Consider the following 22,966-nt stretch of genomic DNA (forward strand, 5'->3'; position numbering starts at 1 on the left):
GAGAGACAACATTCACCCAACTTTCAGTACAGTATACTATTATAATTGTTCTATTTTATTATTAGTTGTTAATGTCTTACTGTGCCTAATTTATGAATTAAACTCTATCATAGTTATGTATGTGTAGGAAAAAACACAGTATATACACGGCGTGGTACCATCCATACTTTCAGGCACCCATGGTGGGTCTAGGAACATAACCCCTGCAGATAAGGAGGACTGTTGTACACACATTTGAAAATAAAAATGGTGGCATATTATAAGCACTATTTTGCACTTTGCTTTTTTTTTTTCAGTAAACAATATATTTCTCTCTGAGGAGGTGGACTGAAAAATTAAGAGTCTAGAGTGAGAAGAAGAAGACTACTTTTCACTGTACACTCTGAATAATTTTTAACCCTCTGCACATATCAATTTTTTAAGTTATAAAATATACATACAATATAGACTCTGAATATTCTTTTTTGTGTGTGTGTGGTACATGCCCCTAGCGGGAACTGAACCCGGGACTCTCTGGTCTGCAGGCCGACCCTCAACCACTGAGCCGAACTGGCCAAGGCTGAATATTCTTAATATTTGGATGAAGATCTTAAAAACAAGTAGTAAGATTTTAAAGAAAGCCAATTCAAGGTCATTTTACTTCTTTTTTAATGTTGTGGCATCATTTACTACCTACTCCTTAAGGAGCATGATTTTCAGCAACTCTCTGAATTAAGCTTTGGAGTGTGATGCTACCCAAAATCAACTCACCACTAAAAGGAAACATTATTGTTGTCTATGAAATACAGGACCCAAGATTTGGGATAAAGTGTAGCTACCACCTGGTGGTCTTAGATTGAAGAAAAATTACTTTCAAGTATAATAACTTATCTTATAACAAGTCTCGGAGTCATGATGTTAGTAGACAAAATGGATCAGAATCTATTATACTTATTTTGCACATGAGAATATAAAGTATCAAAACGGTAAGCAGTGTGCCCCAAATTACAAAGAAGACTCCTGACATTCAGTCTACTGCTTTCTCTATTTAAAAAAAAAATAGCCTTACTCATAATTACCTTATAAATATTGTATTCACTAAATTTTTCACAAAAAGGATATGACCTTTATAACCTCCAAAAAGGGGGGGAAATAAGACAAGCAATTCCAATTCTTGCAAACTTTATTAGACACATGCTTTTTTTCAAATTTGGAAGTTAAATTTAAGAGATGAGGTAAAATTTCTAGAAGTGTTCCACCCTGAGGGAGTGTTTGAAAGAGGACAGAGGTGGCTTGTGGGATAAGAAGGTAAAGACTTTTCCTGCGTAGGGGGCAGCATTAAGAACACCCAGAAAAGTCAGTGGGTGTCGGGAACAAAAGAATCTTTCAGAAGAAATCTGTAGGCAATCATGTTAGTGAGATGGGGTAGGGGAGATTTCACCTTTTTTTTTTTTTTAGCTCCTTGAAAGTTTTCTCTCTGAAGGGTAGTGGAGAATAAAACTAATTCTTAAACTTTTCAATTTACTTAAGAATAATTGCCAATAAGTTTTGTTTTTAATGCACAATTGTTTTTTTATTTTTTATTTAAGACTATTTTTTAGAGCAAGTTTAGGTTTACAGCCAAATTGAAGGGAAGGTACAGAGATTGCCCATATCCTCCTTGTTCCCATATGTGCATAGCCTTCCCCATTACCAACATTCCCCACCAGAATGGTACATTTTGAGGAAAGACTAAAGATGGGGAATATATACAATAAAGTCACTTTAACTAAGCTGCTAAAATAAACAAGGTTCATAATGAACAACTATGAAGGCTGAGACATGAGGAATGATGCCATTCTTATTCTCACCAGTCTGGGAACTTAAAGTTTTTAAAAAACTTTTCAGTCCTGTGTCAATGCCTGGATATACATCTAGACCTCCAGATAACCTTCTAATTACCCCCTGAAGGACTCACATATATATCCTCCTAACATCCATTATCTGGACCACCAGGATGTGACCAGACCTCCTGGCTGGCACCCATTTTCTGAACCTCCGGGCACCCATCCTCCTGACTGCCTGTCCTCTGATAGCAGACCTGGACCAATGCTAGGGCTAAGAATGCAGGACTGATAATTCTCAATAATGTACGTTTTGCTGTAAGAACTTGTAATTTTTCTTTCTTCTTTGGAACACTTCTGGATTTTTGCCTGTGTTTCCAGTTGGCAAACTCTAAAACCCTTCAATAAACATCATTTATTTCTTTTTGAGTTTGTGTGATAATTTTTTATAATTGTTGAACTACATGAACACTCCTTAATCACCCAAAGTCCATAGTTTACGTTAGGGCTCATTCTTGGTGTTGTATGTTCTATGAGTTTGGACAAAGGTATAATGGCATGTATCTGTCATCAGGGTATTATACAGAATATTTTCACTGCCCTAAAAATCCTCTATGCTCTGCCTATTTGTTTCTCCCAACAACTCCCCCACCCCCAACCCCTGGCAACCACTGATCCTTTTACTATCACTATAATTTTGTTTTTTTCAGAACATCATATATTTGGAATCACACAGTATACAGCTTTATCAGATTGGCTTCTTTTACCAAGTTACATGCATTTAAGCTTGCATGTCTTTTCATGGCTTGAAAACATTTGGTTTTTTTTGGAACTGAATAATATTTCATTGTCTGGATGTGTACCTCAGTTCATCTGTTTACCACTGAACAACATCTTGATTATTTACAAGTATTGTCAGTTATGAATAAAGCTGCTGTAAATGTCCATGTGCAGGTTTTTGTGTGGAAATAAGTTTTCAGCTCCTGTGGGTAAATACCAAGGCATGTGATTGCTCAATCGTATGGAAAGAGGATGTTTAGTTTGATAAGAAACCACCAAACTGTCTTTCAGAGTAGCTGTATCATTTTGTATTCCCATCAGCAATGTGTGAGAGTTTCTGCTGTTCTACATCCTTGTCAGCATTTGGTGTTGTCAGTGCTCTGGATATTGGCCATTCTTATAGGTGTGTAGCAGTACCCAGTTCTCTTAACCATTCTCTAGGTCATATGATTTCCAGAATCCTCACTGTTCTTGCCTTTCTCAGGAAGCCCTATTTTATAAAACAAAACAAAACAAAACAAAACAAAACAAAACTGAGGCTCAAAGAGATAAATTATTTGTTCGAAATCATATAGTCAACAACATTAGAGCTGAAATTTGTATTTATCATTATTTGCAAGGAATTGACTCCCAAGATAGCAACTTTTTTTTTTTTTACTGTAACTAATGCTGTATAATAAAACATCAAGGAGCCCTTCTAAGATTTTTGTATCTTTCAAATGAAAGCATGCCTGCCTCTTGATCAAAAGGGCTGACAGGTTTGAAAGAAAACAGTATTGTTTCTATTTTTTAGTTAATAAAAATGATAGCTTTTAGAAATGTGTATTTTCTAGAGCTAAGAAATTCAAGGCAGGTAATGAGCAGACTAGATTTCTAAGGTCTGAGACTCATATTTAAGATGATCATACACATTGCCTTTATACTTGGTAAATTATTTCTCTAGGAATATATAAACACTACATATAGTTCTGCGAAATAGTTTGGTACTGTCCTGCGGACCTGTCTGAGACAGTGAAAGGTATATAGTAACCTAGGTTTTTGTTTATTGCAAATGGTAAGATTTACAAATTTCTGAGTCAACTTTACCAAGAATACTGGAAACAGATTATCTTGATTTGACTGTAATTTCTCCCCGAGGTCAGTTCTAGGTCACCCTATTCTGAGTCTTTATGCCACTTAGTCATCATGGGAATTATAGTTGACCTGAATTTCCTCATTGACATTTCCACTGGATTGGCTCTGAAATATAAAGTGTGTGAGTTCTGTTTCATTCTCAACTTAAGTAGCAGGAACTTTTTGCTTTTCTTTCCAAACATACTCCCTCAAATTTATAGAAGTCAGAAGTTCCACAGGGGCTATGTGGGTTCCAGTATAGGAATTTTTCTAAAGAACAGGCTAAATTAGTAAAACCTTTCAATCATATACTCAAGAAAACCTTTTAATTGTAATAATTTCAAATTTATAAAAATCACAAGAATAATACATGTAATTTCCATATGTCTTTTATCCAGATTCACAAATTTTTAACATTTTTACCACATTTGTTTTATACTTCTCTGGATCTGATAATAGCCCAGCAGATCAGGCTCTGGTTAATTTCCCCTGAGGGCAGGCCTTGTTCAGAAAAACAGGGTGATTAGATAATCACATGCTTTACAAATTGTTCCCCCTGATATTTCTAGTACCCACCTGGCACCACACATAGTTATTACATTATTCTTGATTAAAGCGTAATTGAGAAAAATTGCATTATAGGAAAAAAAAAAAAAGGAGCAGAGTGTTTTATTGTATTCTTTTCTTCTTCCCTCTGCTGGAAGCACAAGGTGATTTTTCTCCAGTATTTTCTGTAGGAACCTGGTTAGCCTCCTGGAGGTAAATATCACAATATTGTGAGGTCCTCCGTGACTAGGTCCTGCTGGACTTGTCCACACTGAGCCTCCAGCAATTTGTCGATTACAGTTCAGGCTTTCCTACTCAGGCACTGGTTCCTACAGTGCTTTCCACCCGTCTCTGCTCTGGTGACCCCTGACTCCCTGAATCCACTTGTCTGTCTCTCTAATGTTGGGAGTGGAGGTTTGCCATGTGTCTTCCTGTCTCGTATAGTTGTTGATTTTCAACAACTGTTCAGCATTTTATTTGTTGTTAGGACAGAGTGGTGACTTCCAAGCTCCTTACATGCAGAACTGGAAACTAGAAGTAGGACTTAAAAAAAACACACACCTTTTTATCTAAAAAAAATTACAGGCTTACAGAAAGGTTGTAAAAATAATTCAGAGTAGTCCTATATACCCTTCACAGATTCCCAAGTATGAACATTTTATCACATTTGCTTCATCTATCTACCTAACTAATTTTAAGTACTTGAGATATAGTATATATTTCCTAAAAACAAAAACATGGTCTTCGATGAACAAAATACAGTCATCAATCAGGAATTTAGCACAGATACAAAACTATTAACTGATCTACAGATTTTTTTCAACTTTTGCCAATTGTCCTCTACTGTCTTTTACAGCAAAAGAAAAATGTCTTCCTGGCCCAGGATCTAATTCAGGACCACACACTGCACCAGTTGCACTGTCTCTACTGTGCTTTAATGGGCAACAGTTCTGGTCTTTCTTCATCTTTCATTACTTTGATATTTTTGAAAAGTACAGGCCAGTTATTTTGTAGAACGTTGTTCAGTTTGGGTTGTCTGATTTTCCCTCATTATCTGAATTCCTCAGGTTATGTAATTTGGGCAGAAACATCACAGAATCAAAGTTGCGCTCTTCCCAGTGCATCATATCAGAAGCCTATGAGGTTGATTTGTGCCATTCCTGGGGATGTTTCATCACTTACTGAAAGTGGTGTCTGCCACGTTTCATCATTGTAAAGTTACTCATCTTCCTTTTGTAAATACTAGGAATATTGCAGGGAGACACCTTGAGACTGTATTATTATCCTATTTGTCTTTATACATCCTGCCACTACTTTTAACATCCATTGATGATTCTTGCCTAAAACAATTATTACTATGGTGATTGCCAAATGATTATCTTATAACTTCATCACTTCTTCTACCTTTATTAACAGAAATTCTACTGCATGGAAAAAACTTCGCCTTCTCTCCTATCAGTATGGTGTCTTAGATTCTTATTTAATTCAGTAGGTTATAATCTATACTTATCAATATTTTACTTGATCCAGATATGTCCAGAAAGAGGCCCCCTCCAGCAGGTGTCTGTGTCCTTTCCACAGTCTGTATAATTTTTTGTGTGTCCTTCCTTACTTTCTGGCATAGTAAGGCATGCCAGGTTCTGCCATTATGTGTTAAATGCAATTAAAACATTTCCTAAGTCCTGGACGGTTTGGCTCAGTGGTTAGAGCGTTGGCCTGCGGTCCAGAGAGACCCAGGTTCAGTTCCCGCTAAGGGCACGTACCTCAGTTGCAGTTTGTCCCCAGCCCTGGTTGGGTCGTGCAGGTGGCAACCACTCGATGTGTCCCTTTCACGTCAATGTTTCTCTCTCTCTATTTCCCTCCCACTCTATCTGAACAACAACAAAAAAACATTTCCTAAGCTTATGAGAATGTATTTAATTCCAAACTAATGTTGAAAGTTTCACTCTGCTTAAAACGCTAAATAAAATGGTCACACTTGTTGCTTCCTCCCCAAGCCTTTTGCTATGTAGTGGCTACTCCCAGAAGGAAAGTTTGGGGACTGGTGTATGTTTCCTTTTCATTTGCAGGTGTAGACAGTCATGGATGGTCAGCTAGCTGTTGGCTCTTTGGTCTCTCTCTGTGTTTACAGAACATTAGGGCTCCCACTCTGTTTATTCAGTGAGGATAATGCAGTTTAAATTGGAATTTATGTTGTCCTGTCCGAAAAACAAAGTCACTGCAGCCTTCATGTTGACACTGATTCAGGAGCTCACAAGCCATCTTATGCCACCTTTGAAAACACTTGGGGGATGTGAAGGAAACGACATTGACTGCATTGGGATCTCAGGTTTACCCAAGTGCAAAGGGCATGAAAACAAACAAACATGCCAAGTGTTCCCCTCATATAGAAACTCCTGAGATGGTTAAAGTAAACCTGACATTTTGCATATTTATGTTTTAATACAAAGGAAGTATATAACTGCAATCCAATTCTCAGATATAATCTATAAAGTCCACGGTAAGAATTAAACATGAGCCTGGTTCCAGATCCTTTACTGGAACTATGGGAGTAACTCAGTTCTGGTGGTATCCTCTAGGTTCAGGAGGAAAAAACCGTGTAATTCTTAGATCTTCACAGACTATGTCAATATTTTATGAATGATATCCCTCCCTGAATATCTTATAACTCCAGCTTGCTTTGCCTGGAGTGTATTTTCCCTTTTGCTACCAGGGTTTGCTTCCATTGTCCAAGTCCTTGCCAGTGCTGAGCACTTCTCAGATGTGTTTTTCTTCTCTATGTTTCAGCCAACAAATGAGAATCACCCAGAAGAGCTTGTTAAAAACGCAGATTTCCAGGCCCTGGGATTTTGAATGAATATGTCCATGGTGTGTCCTAAGAATCTGCATTATAAAAATTAGCCAGTGAGATTCGGAGGCAGGGATCTGAAATACGAGGAATACTGCCCATGTGATGAGGCACCCATGTCCCATCTCAGGTTCATGGGGAAGGGGGTTGGCTAAGAATTTGGGGCTTGTGTGGGTTAGCGGTGAGATGAGGCATATGTAGCATTCTGTTTACTTCTACACATTTATGTTTATACTGTCAATTGTTATTAATTAATAATTAATTGATGTCTTATTAGTTTTCTTCATTAACAGTATGCCAGGACAACTGATTCGGTATTGATGTGTTTTGCTGTAGTGTTTTTCTTTTCCTTTTTTTATCCTCACCCGAGGACATTTTTTCCATTTTTTTGTTCAGATAGAGTGGGAAGGAGAGAGAGTAAGAGAGAGAGAAAGAGAAACATCGATGTGAAAGGGACACATTTGAGTGGTTGCCTCCCGCACAACCCAACCAGGCGCCGGGACAAACTGCAACCAAGGTACGTTCCCTTAGCGGGAACTGAACCCGGGTCTCTCCAGACCGCAGGCTGATGCTCTAACTGCTGAGCCAAACCGGCCAGGCTGTAGTGTTTGTCTTTCCCTATTCTGATTAGATAGCCAGCTGCTCTGTGATCCTTGGTCTCAGGGTACTTGAAGGACTGGCATCGAAGCTGCTCTCAATCTTTGAACTCACCGAACGGTTTTGATGTGTTGTTAAGAAAGGGGAGGCAAGAGCTGATCATGTGACAGCAGTGGAGGACTAGAGGGAAAGAGGAAAAGATTCTCCAGCCTGGAGTAGTGCCAGCAACCTGGCTCTGCTCCCTAGTGGAAATGGTTTCATGGGTCCCCCAGGTAAGTGGGAACCCACCTCAGTAAAGAGACCTGGGCCCTGCTTGGCTTCAAGCAAGGCATGGAAATATGTGTTCATCTGATAATTCAGATTTGCATGGGGAGCTATGTGTGGTGACTCTAACAGAAGATGAGAGACTCTTCACTGTTTGCGCTGATGTTCTACTGTTGTAAACTTTGCATTCTAGTGTCAGATTCTGGTGTGACCTTAGGGAATAACAGGAAACCCCAAACATGATGAGCTTGAATTTTTTAACAGCTTAGGGGGATGGAGATTTAAGTTGGTTCAAGAAAACAAAGAAATGTTCTATTTACTGAATTGTTGTCATATTTTTGCATGCCCACTATGTGCCAGGCACTGTAATCGATGTTTTATCTTATTTTCTTTTATACTCTTGAGAACTCTGTTGAGTAGGACCCACTCTCAATCTGCCCATCTAAATATGTCTCAAAGGGTAGTATGCAAATTATCCCAACTTGAGCTGATTAACATATTAGTTAATTAATTAAAAGTATCCACCTTGTGTGTCTCCCCACAACCCTTCCCTACCTCCTCTTCCTCTGCCAAGTCTTAGATCTGGTGTTTCCCCCAAGGTTCTGTCTTTGGCTCTTTTCTCTTTTCATACCACTCTCTTCCTGAGTGAGGGCAATTCTTTCATATATATATATATATATATATATATATATATATATATAATCTCCATCCTCAACGAGGACACTTTTCCATTTATCTTCAGATAGAGTGGGAGGGGGAAGGGAGGGAGAGAGAGACAGAAACATCAATGTGAGAGAGACACATCAATTGGCTGCCTCTGGCACAACCTGACCAGGCCCTGGGACCAACCCCCAACTGAGGTCCACACCCTTGATCAGAATTGAACATGTGACTCCTTGGTCTGCAGGCTGATGCTCCAACCGCTGAGCCAAACTGGCCAGGGCAGTTTACATATTTTTTACAGGCAAATAAGAACTCTCTTAGCTTCTGACTGGTATGTCCAATATGAAATTCACATTCAACATGTTAATACTGGAGCTCATTTTCTTCCCAAACCTGTTCCCCCTCCCACAGTCCTGATTTTAGTGAACAGTTCCTATATCTATCCAAGCACAGAAGTAAAAAATCTGGGTCATTTTGACTCCTCCCTATTCCTTACATGTCATATATTATGAGTTATTGCCTTAAAATCTCATTTGACTCTTACTTTCTATTCACATTACCATAATCTTTGTTTAAATCTTATCTTTTGCTTGAACTAGTGATAAAGTTTTTTAATCTGCCTTTCATTTCTAATCTCTGTCCTCCAGATTAGGGTTGCTCAAATCTCTTAAAATGAAGACTTGGTAATTTAATTTCTTAGAAAACTCCAATGGTTCCATATTGTTTAAATTACAGTAGAAATCCAATTCCCTTGGTACAGCATACAGACTCTTCCTGATCCAGTCCCAATACAACATTCTAATCCCTCCACCCAGTACTCTTCACTATCCCCCTTCCATCTGGTTAGGCTGAGTCCTGACAGCCATAATCAGCTGTTTTAAGATTCTTGCGTTGTTCATGTTATTCCTGCTCCTGCAGTGACCTCCATCTCCTTATCTATTTAAATAAAACATTATCATCATTTACTCACCACAAACATTACCTCCTTTCTGACGATTTCCCTCCCCTCCCTCCTCCTCCAGCACTGACAATTTCCTTAAAAAAAAAAAAATACCCCATATGTATTTCTCTACACTTTATATTATATAATTTCTCATAGCACCTATATTATTTTGATTACACTTAACAAATGACATGTCTACTAGATTTATCTCTTGAGGACACTGAATGTATGTTATTGTTTTTGAATCCCAAGTGCCTAGCACTGTACTTGGTTATATAGTGAAACCGACCATAAAACTAGGTGTGTGCCTGCCTGTTCGCCTGGCTTATTTATTATCTGCACCCCCTTTCACTCTCAAAGTGTCTTGTTTGGCAGATAAATTATATATGGTCACCCTCCACATAGTACATGCTTAATGAATGTTTGAATTAACAAATAAATAAACCTTAGTTTTCCTTTATTAGCCCTGCATATGAGCACTTATCACTATACGATATATACAGTGAGAATCTTTTAAAAAGCTAGTTGCTTATTATCTCTTTTTTCCTTAATTTTACTCCCGCCTGATTTAATATTGTTTCAAGTTATCTTGGGCAACACAGCACTCAATTGCCTTTGGACTAGCTGCATGATTTTAGAGTTGCTGTAGCTTGTCTCGTTTTGTAAACATTAGGGACATTTCCTGATGCCAGTCTTTCAAAAATCTCGACGAAGGAATTAAAACCGGATAGCACCGCTGTGGAGGTAGATATGCAAAAACAAAAGTTGTCAGGGTCACCAGCAAATCCACACGGCCTGTTTTACGTGGTTCATTTACATATGCCGCGAATTAGTTTGTTTTGCCCAAAACAAAAATGAATTCCGTTGGAGTCACTGCCCTTTCATTTGCGGACCAATAGAAACCAAGCATTCCGGGCACCGGGTGTCCTTACTTCCGCCTCTAGGTCTCTAACTTCTCTGGGCGAGTCGGCCTCCGACTTCGATCTGCTTCGGCGGCCGGAAGCCCGGGCCACGAGGTCTGGAGGCGGCGGGCGGGATGAACGGGGCGCACGGCGGGTCGGTGCGGTCGCTGCGGGTGCCGGGCCGCCACGGCTACGCCGCCGAGTTCTCCCCGTACCTACCCGGCCGCCTGGCCTGCGCCGCCGCGCAGCACTATGGAATCGCGGGTGAGGCAGGGCACGCCGCCAGGGCGGGGGCGGGGGCCTTAGTCCGGCTTCTCCCGATCGTCGGAAAGCACCTCCGACAGCAGACAGCGCCTCAGCTGAACGCCAGGAGGAGCAGAGGAGCCGGTCCGCTCCCGCTTCTTCCTTTGTCCGGTGTGGGGAGTCGGTCTGGAGACAGTGTCTGTTTTACCCCAGTTACGGCGCGGAAGTAGCATATGGAAGGTGCCTAGTGGCCGAGTCCTTATTCCTTCCGAGCGCACCGGTTTATCCGCCGTTTGATCCTCCCCCGCCCCCAGGCACACGCCGCCCCGGAGAGAGCGTGTTTAGCCTGTGTGGCTCCCAAACCGGTCGCATCGGTCCACAGCACCTGGGAGACTGTCCGCAGGGTCAGCCCCGTACCTGTTCATTCGTCCACGTTGCCGCAGTCAGCATTCGGCTGTCAGTGGTAAATCCAGTGCCCCTGAGCCGGCGTTTGCAATTTCCGCGCAGTTGCCATGATGAAATTTATCAAGTTCTGCCCTCACCGTTTGTTGTCTCAGGAAAAATGCATACCTGTATTTGCAAGCACTTATTCGGAGTTTAAGTTAATTATCTGCCATGGACTAGATTGAAATTCAGGGTGCCAGTCTTATATATTTTTTTCCTTTAATTCATGTTCTATCTATTATCTACACACTGAAGATCTATGAAACAAGTCACTGCATAATGTCAGTTTCCGATAGTTGTTTTTGTTTGGTCCTACAGCTGAAAAAATAATGTGAGTTCTAAAATTCAGAGGGAGGAAATACTCACTTTCTTATATTTTCACCATTAGCTCTTAGTGCTTGCACATTTAGATTTACAATAGTTGCCCACCAGTTAGATTGAAGACCCAAGAGTTTGTGATACTTTGAATTAAAACCTTTACAAAAACTTTAAAGGAGTTGGTATTTACAAAACATCAGTCATGTTTAAATAAAAGAGCCCCCTCCCCAGTTACTATAACAAATATAACTTTTTTATTGCTTTTAAAAAATATTTTTAAATTGATTTTTAGAGGGAGAGGAAGGAAGAAGGAGAGAGAGAAACGTGGATGAGACACTGAGAGAGACACATCCATGGGCTGCTTCCTGCATGCCCTTCACTGAGGATCCAAGGGCAACCCCCACCATGAATGGAACTAGGACCTCTCATCCATGGGAGGACGCTCAATCCACTGAGCCACAGCAGCGGGGCACAAGCATAACTTTTAAAATATGTTGGTCCCTTAGTAAACTAAGTCATCTTTGGTAGATAATTGATATATTGCGTTCAGCACTTTACCACCAAGTATGTGGTAAATTCCACCAGGTATTTTGTTTTAAAATCTCACGTTGAATGTATTTTAGATTTACTGGAGAGGCAGTGTGATGTAGTAGGATCAGAGTCCTAGGTGTCTTGTAAGCCAGACCTGTAAATAGGGATGATAACACCTATCTGGGAGGTTAGAGTGCCTGGCACCTGCCTGGCCACAGAATATGAACTGAAATAATCTCCTCTGTTAGGGCTGTATGGATTCCAAGCATAGGTGAGATGATAAGTTTATTATTTAATGACTGAAGCACAATATAGAAAGACAGAAATGGAGAACACTATCTGATTGTTTTGTATACATGGTCTCGATAACTTTAGGGAGAAATTCATGGTGGTGAAGTTAGGTACTCAGTGCTTGATCCCTCCTTGACCTCAGATGGTCCCTTGGAAGGTTCAATAGCATGACCTTGATTTTTTTTCTTCTTAGGCTGTGGAACCTTGCTAATATTGGATCAAAATGAATCTGGGCTTAACATTTTTAGAAGGTAAGGTGGTTCTCTAATTATAAACTTACATGTATTCTCTTTTGCTATTAAAACCTTAACAAAATTAGAATCTATTTTATTCATAAAGTTATTTTAATTTTTAAATTTGTAAAATAAAAGAAAGTTCAGTATTTGCATAGTATAGGACTTTTGTCATTAAGTTTGATTGTTATTTTTTTTTCTAAAGCTCTTGTCTCTTAGTGTCCATTTAGAAATTAGAAAACTTAAATGGAAAAAATATGAACTAGTTAGTATACTGCTGTGTGACGCTTCTGTCTTTGCTGTCTTAATGTAGTTCAGTTTCACTCATTCAGGAGCTGATTATCCATTGTGTGGATTATCTGTTGCCTATTTCCTTTCCTATGTCCTGTCTGTATGACTGTTGAACTCAACAGTTCCATCAGAGCAGTCAAAGGTAGAGAAAGGAAAGAAAATGCTGTCAGAAAATAACTACCTGATCATAGCTCGGGTAAAAGATTTGTGGGAAAAGTTGAGATTATTGCTCTGAATTAGTATTTTAAAGTGCTTGTTGGTCCTGCGTCTGAACCACAAAAAACAGTGAGCACCTATGTGTGGCAGCATGTCCTCATATATATAGTGTTGTATTGCTAGTGGGGAGACCTAATTTTAATCCAGCTTTGCAATTTTATAGTTCTTTCAATGTCCCTGAACTTGTTTCTGCATATAACAAGCACCTGTTCGCCCTGGCCAGTTTTGCTCAGCGGTTAGAGCGTCGGCCTGCGGTCCGGAGAGACCTGGGTTCGGTTCCTGCTAAGGGCACATACTTCGGTTGCAGTTTGTCCCCAGCCCTGGTTGGTTGTGCGGGTGGCAGCCCCTCGATGTGTCCCTTCACGTCGATGTTTCTCTCTCTCTCTCTCTCCCTTCCTCTCTCTCTCCCTCCCACTCTATCTGTACAAAAAATGGAAAAATATCCTCGGGTGAGGATAAAAAAAAACAAAAAAAAACAAGCACCTGTTCTACTTTTTTCTCATAGTTGTGAAGATCAGGGAAGATAATATATGTTAAAATGTGATAAACTTAAAAAAAACTGAAGTTATTTGTGTTATTTTATGTTCATTTTTTATGTACCTAGATTTTTTTTGTTTTAATTTTTCCTGGTATAGCTTTGACTGGAGCGATGGTTTGTTTGACGTGACCTGGAGTGAGAACAATGAACATGTCCTGGTCACTTGTAGTGGGGATGGTTCGCTGCAGCTCTGGGACACTGCCAAAGCCACAGGGCCACTGCAAGTCTACAAGGAACACACTCAGGAGGTAGGAAGGGAATCTTTCTAGGTTTATGGTTTTTCTTTGGATGAAATGCATTTGGGGATGCAAACATGGGAAAATGTTTCCAGGGGACAAGAAGTTTAAGCTTTAGTATTTGTTGTACATGTTAGATGTCACTTATTATTTGATTATTCAGACATAAAGTACCATTTGGCCTAAGGAGTTGGGAAAGAAGAAAAAGTCAGGCTTCTCATTAGTCAGTAAAATCACCACCAGTAGTAAGCATATTGTGGCTCCAGAGATGCCCATCACTGTCTTTATGTGTTATTCTCCATCTGAACAACTGTAAAAGTCTAGGGCTATAATTAACAGATCATAAAATATCTAGTCATGTTAAATAGGATGTACTGATTTAATGTTTTTCTTTAAATGAGTTTTATACTGTTATTTCACTCATCCTAAAAGTTATATTCATGAAACCATGGGATTGATGGCTAACTTAGTATGTACATTTATTAATTTTTAATGCATGTTATAATAAAGTGTATGTACCAGTTAAAATCATCTCATACTGCCAGTGCGGTGTGTACTACAGGATGGGGCAAAAGTAGGGTTACAGTTATTCATATGGAGAATAAAACAATAATTAATAAATAATAATACTCCTACTTGTTATTTTCATGTACTCACAACTGTAAACCTACTTTCTCCCCACCTTCTATGTACGAGCTTCTGGAAAATACTGTTCCTCATGATGGTCTCTCAGTCTTTACTTCATCTCCATGAAACGTGATAATTTACCTAACTTTAACGTTGCCTTTAATATTCTATACCTAATTTCTTCCAGAAATGTGTTGATCAGTGCCGGGCTTTATAAGACTTTGCCACCATAATCTTGAGCCTCTAGTTCTAATAGTATTACCTAACCTAGCTGAACATTTTCTTTAGCCATGTCATAGTGTTGGATTACCTTGAATCCATTAGTAAAGTACCTCCATCTTTGTTATTTGAACTGGTGTTTAACTAGGTTTACACCATTTTATAATTATGTAACTTATTTATTTATTTATTTATTTATTTTAATCTTTATTGTTGAATGTAGAATGTATTACAGATATTTCTCATTTTCCCCCCATTGACCCCCTCCTCTCCACTGCCGCCCCCCTCCCGCCTTTTCCCACACTATTGTCTGTGTCCATTGGTTATGCATATAAGTTCTTTGGTTTATTTCTTCCCACCCCCCCCAACCCCTTTCCCTTTGAGGTTTGTCAGTCTAGCAATACTTTTTTTTTATCCTCACCCGAGGATATTTTTCCATTTTTTGTTCAGGTAGAGTGGGAAGGGGAGAGAGGGACAGAGAGAGAGAGAGAGAAACATCGACGTGAAAGGAACACATCGAGCGGCTGCCACCCGCACGACCAACCAGGGCCAGGGACAAACTGCAACCGAGGTACGTGCCCTTAGCGGGAACTGAACCCGGGTCTCTCTGGACCACAGGCCATCGCTCTAACCGCTGAGCCAAACCGGCCAGGGCGAATTTGTACTTCTTAATCCTTCACCTTTTTCACCCATTCCCCCAACCCCCCTCCCAACTGGCAACCAACAAAATGTTCTCTGTATCTATGAGAATGTTTCTGTTCTACCTGTTCATTCTGTTTGTAGATTCCATTGTTGATAGATATGTATTCATTGCCATATTGTTTGTTCATATATTTTATCTTTTTCTTCAAAAAGACCCTTCATCGTTTCACATAATAACGGTTTGGTGGTGATGAACTCCTTTAGCTTATTCTTGTCTGGGAAACTCTTCATATGGCCATTGATTCTAAATGATAGTTTTACACAATTGAGTAATCTTGGTTATAGGTTCTTGCTTTTCATCACTCTGAATATTTCTTGCCACTGCCTTCTGGCCTGCAAAGTTTCTTTTGAGAAATCAGCTGACAGTCTTATGGGAACTCTCTTGTAGGTAACTAACTGCCTTTCTCTTGCTGCTTTTAAGATTCTCTCTTTGTCTTGAACCTTTTGCATTTTGATGATGATGTGTCTTAGTGTGGGCCTCTTGGGGTTCATCTTGTTAGGGACTCTCTGTGCTTCCTGGACTTGTATGTCTGTTTCCTTCACCAAGTTAGGGAAGTTTTCTGTCATTATTGTTTCAAATAGGTTTTCGATTTCTTGTTCTCGCTCTTCTTCTGGCACCTCCAAGATGCGAATGTTGGCACGCTTGAAGTTGTCCCAGAGGCTCCTTACACTATCCTCATTTTTTTGGATTCTTTTTTCTTTTTGCTGTTCTGATTGGGCATTTTTTGCTTCCTTATATTCCAAATCGATGGTTTGCTTCTTGGATTTATGTACTCTACTATTGAAGCTGTGTAAATTATTCTTTATTTCAGTTAATGCCTCCTTCATTTCTGACTGTGCATCCATCATTTCTGACTGGTCTTTTTTATGTTCTGGAGGCACTCACTAAGTTCACTGAGTTTCTCACTAAGTTCATTGAGCATCCTTATAAGCAGTATTTTGAACTCAGCATCTGTTAGGTTGCTTATCTCCATTTCGCTTAGTTCTTTTCTTGGGGTTTTGTTCGGTTCTTTCATTTGGGACCTGTTTCTTTGTCTCCTCATTTTGGCTGCCTCCCTGTGTTTGTTTTTGTGTATTACTTAATGAGCGGTATGGGGCTAGCTGAGACCAGATGCTGCTCGTTTGAAAGAATTTAGGAAAAACCTGAAGCAGGATCCAAGACAGGCCAATTCTATGGTTAAGCAAGTGGCAACAGCGTGGGTGGGCCTGAAAGTTGGGTGGGTTGGGGCGGGGCCTCAGGGAGTCACCAGGGCGATGCTACCAGTATGAGCCAGGTTGCTGGAGTCCCAGGTATAGCGGCTGTCCGCCACCCCAGGGAAGGGCTCACCAAAGGAACAAAGGCCTCTGACAGCACGTTTGTCCCGGAGAAAGCCCCCTCTCCAGCCCTCGCTCCAGTGCCAAGCAGCTCAGTTCTTCCCTGTATGTCTCTGGTGCCCCTCGAGCTACCTCCCCTCCAAGCTTAGAGGGAGAGAGTCCGATAAGTCTGTGCGTGGGCCCTTTAAGGAGCTGCCTGGGGCTCCAGCCGCCTCAGCCTCCCTGAGCCTCTGTTCCCGCTGGTTTTTCCAGCCAGAAGTTATGGGGACTTCTTTCCTGGCACTGGAACCCTGAGCAGGGCAACTGGTGTGGGACGGGGACCCCTCAGTCCTCAGGAAGGACCTTCCCAGCTGAAGTATCCTCCTGATTTTTATCCGCCACACTTGGGTGTGGGACCAGCCCGTTGCGCTGCAGCAGCTGCAGCTGCCCCTCGCACCTCCGCCCCTCCTACCAGTCTGGATGCGGCTGCTGCTTTAATTCCGTAGTTGTAGGACTTCCATTCAGCTTGATTTCAGGCGGTTTTGAATGATGGTTGTTCTGTAGTTTAGTTGTAACTTTGATGTGGTTGTGGGAGGACACCATACCGTGTTTACCTACCCGTCATCTTGACCGGAAGTCCCCTATGTAACTTTTTTTTAAACTGAAGACATACTTTGTGTTTTGTTTTGTTTTTCGTCAGACTGTTATTCTAGATCGTCCTCCCTCATTTGCTTTTCAAATGCAATTTTAATAAGCATTTGTATCAGTTAGGATGCCTTGCCTGTTAGTGTGATAGACAATCCAACAAACATGAGTTCAACAATCAGAGTTTATTATTTCACATAACCAAGCATATGGAGATGGAATGGGTCCAGGCTGGTTAATTCAGGGCTTGACAATGCCATCAAATACTCAGGCTCCCCTGTCTTTCCACTCTCATATCCTTAGTGGGTTTCTTTTCTTCTTGTGCTTCTCATAGTTCCAACTATTATCTCACCACCCTGTGAGGTCAAAAAGCAAAAGAAGTGAAAGTCCCTACCTTGGGACTTCCCCAGAGCCCCATAGCAGATGCCTCTTCATGTCTCAGTGCTTAGAAGAGCATCCCGTGCCCAGCCCTAACTCTGCCACCACTCCTGCTTTCACCTACATGAGACTCACCCCTCATGAGGAAGGGACAGAGCTTTCCCTGGAGGATGAAGTTGGGGTTCCGTGAGCAAGGAGGAAACCTTTTGGGGAGCCAGCTGTCTCTGTGCCACAACCTTACTTCTTGTCTTGCTCACAGTTTTTAGTAAAAAGTCAAACTACACCACACAGGGTGATGAATAGAGAACTGTAGAAATCTTATAAAGGTCATCTTCCATGAGACTGTTAAGAGAAAGAATTTCTGATGATCAACTTAAAACTCAGTATTATAATGCCAAATAGTTGGCATTTTTCATTAACGAGAAATAGAGATGGAATGGGTCCAGCATTTATTCAAAGTTTGTCTCTTCCAACAAATATTCAGAAACACTTAAAAGGATTTAAGGTCAAATGAGAGTTTTGAGGCGCTAATAAATGTTTGTTGAAAAATTAGTTAGTGAATGAGCATAGCTGATTCCTATTTTTCCCCACCAACATGTTCAGAGAAGCTATGTTATACAATAGAATGGCGCACACTGGGTCATTTTCTCCCATGGGAGAGAGTTTAGAATAAGGTTGAACAGCATGGTTTCTGAATGCTGGTTCTATAGTTTGTGTGACCTTGGGCAACGTACTTACTTACCCTATACCTAGTTTCTTCATTTGCAAACTAGGATAATAGTCAGTGTCTTAGGTTTGTTATGAGTGCTTAGAACAGAACCAGCACTGACTAAATATGAGCTATTATTATTATTTGCTCTCATTATAGTAGGGTTATAAAAGCATGAAACAAGTTAGGAATCCTCCAGTTACTCATTTTACCACTCAATGACTGTGTGAAGAGTGTCCAACAATACATTTTCAGATAGTTGGATAAGTAGGTACTGAAGCAAGAAGGAGAAACCCAAGACCCAGATATATTATAGGCCTTGAGGAATGAAGGTCTTTGTGAAATGAAAAACAATCATGGAAGTTATTCTTTTGCATGGCTTCTAAATTTAGCATTAAAGCAGAAATAGGAATCTTCTCTATATTAACTGTTAGCTGCAGAGACCAATATGTCTTTTGAGTCCCATAAAATGCCTTTATCTTAGACTGCTGCTGAATATATTATAGGAGTGGAAGAGTTGGAAAAATTTTAAAGGTTCAGTGAGAAGGAGAAAAAAGGTTAATTAGGAGTTTTGTTTCTCTACTTCATGTTTTACAGCACTGTGCTATTGAGAGTGAGTTTGAAATCACTTTAAAGATGACGTAGACTCAATGTTTATTTAAATATATAGTTTTCAGTGTGCTTATTACCATTTTTAAAAATAGTTAAAATTTGTCTTTTTTGTCAAATAACAAGGCTTATCAATTTGCTGAAAACTTTTAGAAGATATTCGATCCATTTAAAGTTTTTTGATCATTGCTTATAAAACTTATCTTTGGGCTAAGTATCCAATAATTAGTATGTTATAGAGAAAATGTATTTATATATTTTATAGTAAAGATGTCCCATATGTTTAAGATCTTGCTTATTTAAAAAAAAGAATCAGGCCCTGGCTGGTTTGGCTTAGCGGTTAAAGCGTCAGCCCGTGGACCAGAGAGTCCCAGGTTCGGTTCCCGCTAAGGGCATACATCTCCGTTGCAGTTCATCTCGGCCCTCATTGGGGTTGTGTGGGTGGCAACTAGTCAAGGTGTCTCTCTCACATCTATGATTCTCTCTCCCTCCCTCCCCCTCTATTTGAAGATAAATGCAAAAATGTCCTTGGGTGAGGATAAAAAAAAAATTTACCCCTTTGATAATGATAGAAGCTGAAAAGCTTATAATGTAGATACCCATACAAACTTAATGCAGAATGACAGCTACTCATGCATTTAACACCACTTCATTCTCTTTAAAAATGAATTCATTTTTTAAACTATACAGCAACAGATTTGTTAATCTAAGGGATATTTTTCTCCCTCCCTGCCTCCCTCCCTCCTTTCTGTCCTTCCTTTCCCCCTCCTTCTTCCCTCCTTTCCTCTATCCCCCCTTCTTTTTTTTTTAGAAAAGCAAGAGCACAATTGAACTTGACAGATTTCTTTTTGCGTATCTAGTCATGCTTAGCCAGTAATTCTGGAGTAGGTTACTGCAGTAAGATTTTCTTATATTTTAAAACAGTCTTTTAAAACTTTTCCCCTAAAATTATGATTATAGAGAAAATAGTTTCTAGTTATGTGTCAGTTGAATCAGTTCTCCCTCTTTGGATTTTACTATCAATAGGGTAAGATTCTTCATCACTTTTCAGTTCTTATGTTTAAAAACTTCCACTTTTTGTGTGTGGCTTTGTTTAGTATTTTAAAGATTAAACTTGTATTAAAAGAGATAGACCTTTCCATACTGGTAGCACATGTTATGTGCTAGGTATGTGCTAGTCATTGAAGATTCAGATGCTAATCTCTGGTAGGAGTTCTGAGACATGCAAGAAAACCTTTTAATACAATGTTGTAATGTTGAAAAGAAGTGTCTAGATGGTTAGAGAGAGGGGAATCAAAGACTGTCACAGCAAGTTGCTATTTGAACAGAGTCTTGAGCAATTGTTAGGCAAGCCAGAGGGTTTTAAAAGGGCATTTCTGATGGAGAAGAGCATCTGCAAAGGCGCAGATCTTGTATTCAGGCAACCACAAGTCCTTTGGTGAATGGAGCATAGGACATGTGCAGTGGAATGGTGGGAGATGAGGCAGGAGAAGGTGAATACAGGGCATATCCTAATGGGCCTTAAATACCAGGCTGGGGGATGGACTTCATATTTAAACTTTCAACAACAAGGTGGATCGACTATACATATTTGGGGCCACACACTGTGGGCAGAAAACAGGACATACATGGATGGATGGGTATGACTCGTTTTCTACTTGGAGTGCTTTTTCAGATGTTAGGTAGGACTAAACTATAATTTGGGTATTTGAAACATTAATATTTGCAGTGAAAAAAAAGTAGAGAAATGCTTGCCTTAACTCAGTGGCTCCTAAACTTTGCTACATATTAGGATCACCTAACCAATTTTTAAAAATCTTCATGCCCAGGTCATAACGTCTGGGGTTGGAGCCAGTCATTGTTATTGTATAAAGATCCCTAGATAATTCCAATGTGCAGAATGTTTGGAAGCCACTGCCTTAACTTAATAGGCATTCAATTCTAATGACCTTGATATGTGTATTGTCTAATATTTTGGAGGTTATAGATTCAAAAGGTAGATTTAAAAAGATACTTAATAAAAGGAGTGATTTGATTTACCTTGCAAAGTTGTAACTCACAGTCCATTTAACCTCAAAGCTTTAAAACTTTTTTGTAAAGAAGAGAAAATGATAGTTTTAAATAGATGGAAACTGTAATGGAATATGTTTGGATAGAGAATGACTTTCATGGGTGACTGCTGCTACTATACCTGGAGTCTGGTCACATCCTCAGTGCAGGTCTTCAAGCACTATGTCTGTCTCAAAAAAAAGTCAATGAGTAAATCGTACCCAGGAATTAGGACCCCGGATTTCCTATTTTAGACTCTATTGGGAAATATATGTAGGAGAATGATATAATTTTATTTGATAATTTAAAATCATATGAAACTAGAAATTCTTTTAGTTTAGCCACAAGCTGATATCCTATAAAGGATACTGGCATAACTAATTAAATATATGTAGAATTTACATTTTATGTAAGACCAGGAAGAATACAAGCACATATATACATATATATGTATATATGTGTTTATTTACTTATATTTATATAATGTAAATTATAAATGTATACTTAATTTTTTTCAAAAAGAAACAATGGAAAGATAATTTGAAAGCGAATAAAAATGATTACCTTTGGCTCAGCAGGTGTGGCTCACTGGTTGAGCATCAACCATGCACCAAGAGGTGGCCGGTTCGATTCCCATTTAGGGCACATGCCCAGGTTGTGGGCCCAGTTCCCAGTGGGGGCATGCAAGAGGTGGCCAATCAGTGTTCTCTCTCATCAATGTTTCTATCTCTCTCTTTTTCTCCCTTCCTCTCTCTCTAACATCAATAAAGAAAAAAGATTAAAAAAAAGATTACCTTTGAAAGGGTTGGAGAAGAAAGCAGGGGAGAGGGGACCAGGGTGGAAACAAGATTTCTCCAAATATAACTTGTATTATGGCTTTGACCTTGGAGCAATTGAAATATTTTAAATCATTAAAAATTATAATTTAAATAAAAAGAAAAAGCTGTTCTTAAAATTTGCAAACAAAAATAGGTATTGAAAATAATTATTTAAAAACACAGTATTTAATTACACATACCCAATGGGATATGTCTGATAAACAAAAGGAATTACAAAATTTTAAACTGCATTCAGAAAAATTAGTATTGTTATTTTGAAACTCTCATATATATATGGTAGGATAAGCATATTAGTAATTATTTCATTAGAAACCAAAAGTTTCAATGTAAGAGAAAAGTGATAGGAGAATAAAAAGTTAAATAGAAACATTTAATCTTGAAATTGAATAGGAAATATCCATATAGTTTCATGATTTATTTTTCTCTGCCAAAAAAAATATACATTTCCTAGTTCTCTGGTCAGTATAAAGACCTATAAGCAGTGACAACTCAGTTCCAATGAATATTCTTAGTGCTCAAATACCCTTTCCCACTATAAGGAACAGGGATCTTTGGAGAAATAGTCGATTCCAGGAGTGGGAAGGAAACATACGAAACATACAGTCTGACTCTAAGACATCTTTTTGTGTCAGAAAGTTATGAAAGGCCACTGGGATTCTGTCAAAAGTTTAGAAGAGGCAACCTGAAGAGGCTCTCCTGACCAATTGTGAGACGATTTGAACATAAAAAGGAATGACAGCAATGGATGGAAACACTATGCACACACAGACACACTTATATGTATATTTTCACTCATTATTAAAAAAACCCAACTGGTTACCATTGAAGATTGCTAGGATAACTGACTCATTCTGAATATTGATAAATCAGGGTAAAGAATGAAGGCATTTATCATACCTTTCTTGTATAAATTTTATTTTGAGGTAATTAAATAGTTGATGTGGCACCCTGGCCGATTTGGCTCAGCAGTTAAGAGTATCAGCCCTTGGACTGAACGGTCACGGGTTCGATTTCCGGTCAAGGGCACATACCTGGGTTGTAGGTTTGATCCCTGGCCCTCGTCGGGGTCGTGCAGAAGGCAACCAGTCAATGTGTTT

At 39.4% G+C, this 22,966-nt stretch overlaps 1 protein-coding gene across 1 annotated transcript in view; it reads left to right on the forward strand.

Moving 5' to 3' along the window:
* The first annotated feature begins 10,548 nt into the window (after positions 1-10,548).
* PEX7 (peroxisomal biogenesis factor 7) overlaps positions 10,549-22,966 on the forward strand; it is an 80,752-nt gene continuing 68,334 nt past the window's right edge. Inside the window, exons 1-3 of the mRNA XM_036248553.1 lie at positions 10,549-10,722; positions 12,479-12,536; positions 13,661-13,811. Of these exons, the coding sequence (XP_036104446.1) occupies positions 10,593-10,722; positions 12,479-12,536; positions 13,661-13,811 (339 nt within the window). The 5' untranslated portion in view covers positions 10,549-10,592. The remainder of the gene's footprint in view (positions 10,723-12,478; positions 12,537-13,660; positions 13,812-22,966) is intronic.

This window comes from Molossus molossus, unplaced genomic scaffold, assembly GCF_014108415.1.
Source record: "Molossus molossus isolate mMolMol1 unplaced genomic scaffold, mMolMol1.p scaffold_m16_p_8, whole genome shotgun sequence".
Classification (NCBI taxonomy): domain Eukaryota; kingdom Metazoa; phylum Chordata; class Mammalia; order Chiroptera; family Molossidae; genus Molossus; species Molossus molossus.